General features: G+C 45.9%; 1 protein-coding gene across 1 annotated transcript in view; it reads right to left on the reverse strand.

Moving 5' to 3' along the window:
* Nucleotides 1–1,779: 1,779 nt before the first annotated feature.
* ETH_00017595 (uncharacterized protein) overlaps nucleotides 1,780–7,599 on the reverse strand; it is a gene marked incomplete at both ends in the record, with an annotated part of 8,693 nt that continues 2,873 nt past the window's right edge. Inside the window, 6 exons of the mRNA XM_013375303.1 lie at nucleotides 1,780–1,985; nucleotides 2,366–2,546; nucleotides 6,158–6,326; nucleotides 6,429–6,724; nucleotides 6,957–7,007; nucleotides 7,239–7,598. Coding sequence (XP_013230757.1) covers nucleotides 1,780–1,985; nucleotides 2,366–2,546; nucleotides 6,158–6,326; nucleotides 6,429–6,724; nucleotides 6,957–7,007; nucleotides 7,239–7,598 — 1,263 coding nt within the window. The remainder of the gene's footprint in view (nucleotides 1,986–2,365; nucleotides 2,547–6,157; nucleotides 6,327–6,428; nucleotides 6,725–6,956; nucleotides 7,008–7,238; nucleotide 7,599) is intronic.

The following is a 7,599-nucleotide window of genomic DNA, read 5'->3' on the forward strand; positions in this document are numbered from 1 at the left end:
GTACTGCTCCTGTTTCTAGCTCGATGCGTGCCGCTGCTGCAGCTGCTGGTGCAGCAGCAGCTGCTGCTGCTGCAGCTGTTGCTGCTTGTGAGCGTCTTGCTGCTCCTCTCCCACGCGGGCGAAATTTTTCATGTGCAGCAATGTACTGCTACTCAGATGTTATCTGCTGCAGCAGCAGCAGCAGTTGCTGCTGCTGCTCCTTGAATTTGTAGAAACCCCTCAGGAAATAAATAACAAAGAGTTTCGGGCTGCTGCTGCAGAAAAGCTGCATGCGGAGGAAGCCCCAGGCAGCAGCAGCAGCTGCTGCTGTTGGGGCCCCGCGGACGTTCCGGGGTGTCTTCTTCGCAGTTTTTGTTGGAAAAGGATTTGTTTTGAAATTAATTTACGAAATAATTCCTCAAAATTGAATTTAATTGCGCCAGAGAGGCACTCCAGGGCCCCGGGGGCCCCGCCGCAGCCTCGATTGCAGCCGGCGCGCTGGGGCCTCAAGTGCAGACCAGGCGGCGTCTGCTGCTCTTTTACGTTTTTTAGTTCTCTTTTCGAATTTTAAATCCAGAAAAGCATTTTTAATCCAAAAAGAAGTTCGAAATTCAAAAAGGCGTTTAAATTTACAGATTTATTCGCCGTTTTCTCCCCAAGCTGCCACTTGCTGCGGCTCGCCGTTACTGCAGGCAACGTCTCAGCAGCAACCCTTTGTTACCTCTTCCCTCATTTCCCACAAATAAACTAACCTGGGGGCCCTCTTTGGAGCCTTTGCTTACCGCAACAGACCCCGCAGCTAGCTAGCTAGCCAGCTGGCTGGCTAGCTGGCTAGCTAGCTGGCTGGCTAGCTGGCTGGCTAGCTGGCTGGCTGGCTAGCTGGCTGGCTAGCTGGGTAGCTGGCTAGCTGGATAGCTGGCTGGCTAGCTAGCTGGGTGGCTAGCTGGACGGCTAGCTAGCTAGCTGGCTAGCTAGCTAGCCAGCCAGCTGGGTGGCTAGCTGGACGGCTAGCTAGCTAGCTGGCTAGCTAGCTAGCCAGCTAGCTGGGTGGCTAGCTGGCCAGACGCAGCAGTTGTATGGTGCGTTTGATTCACCGTTTGTCGCCTCGCCGCCTGCGGACAAGTTGCCCCAATGTGGCGGGCTAGCTAGCTGGCTAGCTAGCTAGCCAGCCAGCTAGCTAGCCGGATAGCTAGCTGGCTAGCTAGCTAGCCAACTAGCTAGCCTGTGAGCTAGCTAGCTAGCTAGCTTGATTGGAAGCCAGCGAGCCCGTGGGAATCGAGCAGAGGCGGAGGGGCTGAGGGGATGGGCAGCAGCGCAGCGAGCTGCTGTCTTGCAGCTCGCAGCTAGTGGCTGGCTAGCTAGCTAGCTGGCTAGCTAGCTGGCTAGCTAGCTAGCTAGCTGGGCCCAGGCTGCTTCAGTTTAGATGTGCTGGAACGCGGCTGTTGCCCCTAACGGCTGCAGATCCGCCAAAGGAGACAGACTGAGCGTTGCTGTTAGCCGCCTTGCAGCTGCAGCAGCAGCAGCAGCAGCAGCAACAGCAGCAGCAGCAGCAGCAGGGCGACGTGGACGGGACTTGCCGTTGTGCTTGATATTTATGCAAATAACTGTTTTCATTTTTTCTTCTGTAAACTTCCTGTTTGGCCTTGCGGACGCTGCTGCTGCAGCTTTTGTTGCTGCTGCAGCTTTTGTTGCTGCTGCAGCTTTTGTTGCTGCGACTCACTGCTGCCAGCAGCTGTTGGAGCAGCAGCTGCTGCTGCTGCTGCTTCAGTTTTGCTGGTCATTATGCTAGGACTTGCTGAACTAGTATCTTTGTCGTAGTCTTTGCTGCAGCTTTTGCTGCCGCTGTTGCTGCAGCTTTTGCTTCTTTTGCTGCTGCTGTTGCTGCTGCTTTGGGTTTTCCTTCTGCCGCTCGCCTGCTGCTGCTTTTGCTGCTATGTTCCCGCTGCCGCTGCTGCTGCTGCTGCTGCTTCTGTTGCTAGTTTTGCTGCGGCGGCGCTCACGGGGCTCTGGGGTGTACATACACCGCAGCGAATAGAGTTGGTGCATTTTGCTGTTCAAATAAAATCATTTTCAAATTTATTTTTGGAATTCTTTTTAAAAATAAATATCTTTAAGCCTTCTAAATTCACATTTCCAAATTATCCACCAAAATGCAGCTGCATGCGAAAAGAGGAAAGTTCGTTTGCAGGATTTGCATGCGTTTCGGGTGTACGTACACCCGAAACGCATGCATGTTCGGCCGAGAGCAAACAAATGGCAATGGAGTTCAAATCCAAATGAGTTAAATGAATTAAATGAATTGAATGAATTAAATGAATTAAATGCATTAAATGAATAAAACAGCTGCAGCAGGAAAAGCTCAAGTCCTTGCCCAAGAAGTCCTCACGCTCTGCGCTTTGCTCGCCGCCGCCGCTGCTGCTGCTGCTGCTTCTGCTGCTGCTGCTTCTGCTTCTGCTGCTGCTGCTGTTTGTACTGTAGCAGACAGCCGTGCTGGAGCTGTGCGGGCTTTCTTTCTGCTGCTGCTCCTGCTGCTCCTGCTGCTCCTCCTGCTGTGGAGTGCCGTCGTGCTACAGGTGTTTCGGTTCTGCTGCTGCTACTGCTGCTGCTGCTGCTGCTGCTGCTATATACGTACATATATATATAAATATATACAGACACAAAAACAGTTTTATATAATTTACACATATATATACAAACAACAAATAAATTTACACAAGTACTTGATTTGCAAATCCTTGTGGATCTGTTTGGACACATTTGTACAAATGTGTAAATAAAAATATGTTTAGAAATGCATTTGGGCAAGTTTTTGATTTTAAATTCACAAATAAATAATTCATTGAACTAAAAGAAATAAATCATTTGTAATCTATTGTTCTTTTTTTTGAACTAATTCGAGTGTACGTACACCAGCGCGCAAATACGGTGTACGTACACCTCCCGCAGCCAGCAGCACACGCATGCATATTTGCTTCCGCAAAAAAAACTAAATATTCAATTCGGGGATTTCGTGCTGCTGCTGCTGCTGCTGCTGCTGTTGCTGCTGCTCCTTCTGCTCCTCTCAGGCCCTCCCCTTTACGCCCTGGGGCTACGCTGCTGCTGCGCTGCTGCTTCTGCTGCGCTTCTGCTTCTGCTGCGCTGCTGCTGCTGCTGCGCTGCTGCTGCTGCTGCTGCTGTTGCGCTGCTGCTGCTGCTAAGCAACAGCAGTAGGGCTCCCGTTGGCCACAAACACTGCTGCAGGGCCCCCCGGTATTCGTAAACCCTCATGTCTAAACCCTAAACCCTAAACCCTTTACCCAGAAACCGAAGAGCTAAAATCTGAACGCACAAGTGCAAACCCTAAACCAGAAACCTCAAACCCTAAACCCTAGGATTGAAACCCTGAAGTAAAGGGCCTTAGAAGCAGCAGATGAAAATATACAACTTATTTAAATCCCCTTCTTATAAACCCTCAGGTTTAAACCTAAACCCTAACTGCAAACCCTCCACCTTCTGCAGAGGATTGAGGGTTTGCACTTATGGCCTAGGGTTTACAGTTGCGTTTAGGGTTCACAACTAGGGTTTAGGGTTTACAATTAGGGTCTACGGTCTGCACTTAAGGTTGAGGAACAAAGGCGCTTCTGCGCTTTTGCAGCAACTCACGGCGACAGCAGTAGCTGTGCAAGCCCTACGTTAGGGTTTAGGGTTTAGGGTTTAGGGTTTGCGGCGAGGGGAAACCACCGTCCCAGGTGGCTGCCCTAGAAGGAATAAGAACACAAGAAGAGCCCTGTCCGCAAGAACGCACAGCAACAAATCTACTTCTCTTCAAGGGTTTAGGGTTTAGGGTTTAGCGGTTAGGGTTTAGGACCCTGAGTTCACTTTCTCCAGCTGGAGGGCCATCAGCGCCCTGGTGTAAAGCGCCGAAAATGAATTAAATGCACGTGTATATTTAATTTAAATTTAAATTTAAATTCAAATTTAAGTACAAATTTTAATTTTAATTTAAGTTTTAATTCACATTTAGATCGAGATCTAGATTTGGAATTTTGCGGCCTCCAGTGCACTTCTAGGTGATTGCGCTGGTGTCTGTACACCTGAAGACTCCACTGCGGATCTATTTCAGATTTATTTTTCATTAAATCCTTTATTTGAGTTCTGTATTTTAATATTCATGAGATATTTTATATTTGTGTTCTATTAAACTCTTTATTTGCAAAAAAATTAAAAAAAAAGTGCCACTGAATTCTGTAGCTTCAGGCGTACGTACACCGCGCCGGCAACTCCCCGCCGCCGCCGCGCCGGCGTTTGCGCAGTTCACTTATTTTCAAATTTAAATGAATTAAACAGATTATAAAATAATTTAATTTCAAATTTAAATGAATTAAATTCAAAATTAATCATTTTGTGCCTTTTATTCTGCTTTCAAGGCCAACAGAATTGCCACAAATGCCAAAAGCTTGCATGTATGCAAGCCTGTAAACTGCATGCATGCAAATCAATAAAACGCATGCACGCAAACTTATAAAGTGCGTGCATGTAAGGCTATAAAATGCATGCATGCAAGTGTGTATAATGCATGCATGCAACTCTACAAAGGGAAATAAAGCCAATTGGGGCGTTCTTGTCCGTGCGCCTGCAAATATAAATATAAAATTGAATTCAGTAAGAATTAATAAAATATATTTTAAAATATTTTATAAGTATCTTAAGTTGTAGATGCATGTGCAACTGTAGTGTACTTGGACACACACACATTCATATATATATATATAAATATATATATATATAAATATAAATTTAATAACATATACATATGTTTGCATTTACATCTATGATATATTTAATACTTATATATATGTAAAAGTATATTGTATATATTTATATATATTCTTGCTTCTAATAATATATATATACATGTATATCTACTTATTTATTGTGTAAATATGCATATATATATGAGTATATAATATAAACTTCTTCATCTACAATATATATATATATATATGTTTATATTTATGTTGTCTGGTACATATAAATATATACTTATAAAATGCATTGGTATACATCTACAATATAAGCATATCTTTCTTTTTATTATGTATATATATATATGGATATTCACTTATTTATATATATATATAATATATATATATATATATTATCTATGCTATGTATCAAATATATACCTCGTAACAATGTAATTATCCTTTATACATATATATCTAAATATATATATATTATATATATATAATATATAAATATAATATGTATATATATATATATATGTGAATATTGTATTATCGTATTATTGCATAATGATATTATACGTCATGGATATATGTGTGTATATATATTTTATGTAAAGACATTTACAATTATATATATATATATATATTTGCATTTATAAAGTTAATCTATAATATACACATGTGCATGCAAATGCCCATATATGTCTTTATAGAAATGTACTTCGGCAGGTGTTTAGAACAATGAAAAGATAATTATACATTTATATGTATAATATATATGGTTTATATTATGCATTTATATATATCTATATAATATATACATATATATCATATAAATGTATATATAGATGTATATATATATAACTATATCTATATCTATATATAACTATCTATATGTATATATATGACATGCATGCATGCATGCAGCTGGTGCGTACACCTGAAATCGCACGGGACAAAAGTGTATTTAAAGCTGCAAAGAAATTAATAAAAGTCTATTTAAAACTGGCCGATACTGTACTAAAACGCGCTTTATATTTATGTATTTATTGATTGAATGCATGCGTGCATGCATGCATGCATGCATGCATGCATGCATGCATGCATGCATGCATGCATGCACGCAGGGTGTACATACACCTGAATCGGGTGTACGTACACTGCAGGGAGGGGCAGGGCCCCAAAAGCGGTCCTTCTGGTTCTTGAGAGAAAAGTTTAATTGTGTTTATTAATTGTCTTCGATTTAAATTAATTAAAAAACTAAACTGCATTTGTTATGAACTTCAGATGTTTATTTTATGCTACTAAGACGGGCAGCAGCAGCAGCAGCAGCGGAGCAGCAAGCCGCTTTTGCTGCAGCCCTCTGTCAGCAGCAGGGGCTCAATATAAAAAAAAGGGCGAACAGCAGCAGCAGCAGCAACAGCAGCAGCAGCAGCTCGCACCGCCCCCACCGTCTTCTCCAGTATCCACCGCAAAGGCGTATCCGCTGCGCTGCTGCAGCTCCCTCTTCTAAGCGGCAGCTGCTGCTGCTGCAGCTGCTGCTGCTGCTGCAGCTGCTGCTGCAGCTGCTGCTGCTGCTGCTGGCGCAGCCGGGCCCCTGCTGTTACCTGCCTCCGCATCCTGACTCGCCTCAGCAAACCAAAGTTTCGAAATCAAAACTGGGGTTTAGGGTTTGCGTGCTGCTGCTTGCAGGGTTTAGGGTTTAGGGTTTGTGCTCCTCACCCTCGCAGAGCAGCAGCAGGGGCCGTGCTGGAAAGGCGCTTGACGCTTTGTGCTGCTGCTGCTGCTGCTGCTGTTGTTCCTGCTGCTGTTGTTGCTGCTGGTCCTGTGTGCGTGCCCTGCACGCCGAGCACCGTTTGCTGCTGCTGCTCCTGCTGCTGCTGCTCCCGCTGCGTCTGCTGCTGCTGCTGCTGCGTTAGCTGCGCTGCAGCAGCCACAGCTGCTGCTGACGAGGGCTTCCGCAGCAATGAAGCAAAATGCAGCCGATTGGACACGTCCAGCAGCAAAGCCCTTTCCTCCTGCACCGAATGCATGCAATTTGCTGTTGCCTCTGCTGCTGCTGCTGCTGCTGCTCAATAAACAAATTTCACAAGCGCCCGTAGAACAAGGGCAGCAGCGACAGTGGCACCAGCAGCAGCAGCGGCAGTGAGTGCCGCTGCAGCAGCAGCAGAATAAGCAGCAGCAGCTAAATCAACAACAGCAGCTGCTGCAGCAGCAGCAGCTGCGGCAGCAGCAGCTGCTGCAGCTCACCTGCAAGTCTTCAATGGTGGCCCTTAAGGCATTTGCTTCCTCTCGCAAGGCCTGAAAAGTACAACAGCTGTGCAGCAGAAGCTGCTGCTGCTGCTGCTGCCACGCAGCAGCAGCAGCAACCTGCAACAGCTCGCTGCTGCAGCATCTTCATCTGCTGCTGCTGCCTGTCCTGAACCCTTAGCAGTCTGTGCTGGTGAGGCTTCGTCTTCACACCCCTCTACGGTTTAGGGTTTAGGGTTTAGGGTTTCAGTTAAGGGTTTGGTCTAGCAAGACTGCCCCTACTTCGGCGTGTTTTTCTGCTTTCTGCAGTGCCTGCCGCTGCTGCTGCTGCTGTTGCTGCTGCTGCTGCTGCTGCTGCTCCAGCTGCTGCAGCTGCTGCTGCAGCTCGACTAAAGACTCCGTCTTTCGCTGCAGCTGCAGTTGGTGCTGCTGCTGCATCGCCTCTGCGTGCTGCCTCATGGTGCTAAACGCTCTTCGGTACCTGTCAAGCTCAGCTGTCTGTGCTTCTATCTGCTGCTGCTGCTGCTGCTGCTGTTGTTGCTGCTGCTGCTGCTGTTGTCTTCGGTCCGGTTCGCGGCGAACGCGGCGCCCACTGCCAAGGTCCGGGCTGCTGCGTCTGCCTACGCTGCTGCTGTTGCTGCTG

The sequence above is a fragment of the Eimeria tenella genome, genomic scaffold (genome assembly GCF_000499545.2).
Source record: "Eimeria tenella Houghton genomic scaffold, Eth_scaff266, whole genome shotgun sequence".
Classification (NCBI taxonomy): domain Eukaryota; phylum Apicomplexa; class Conoidasida; order Eucoccidiorida; family Eimeriidae; genus Eimeria; species Eimeria tenella.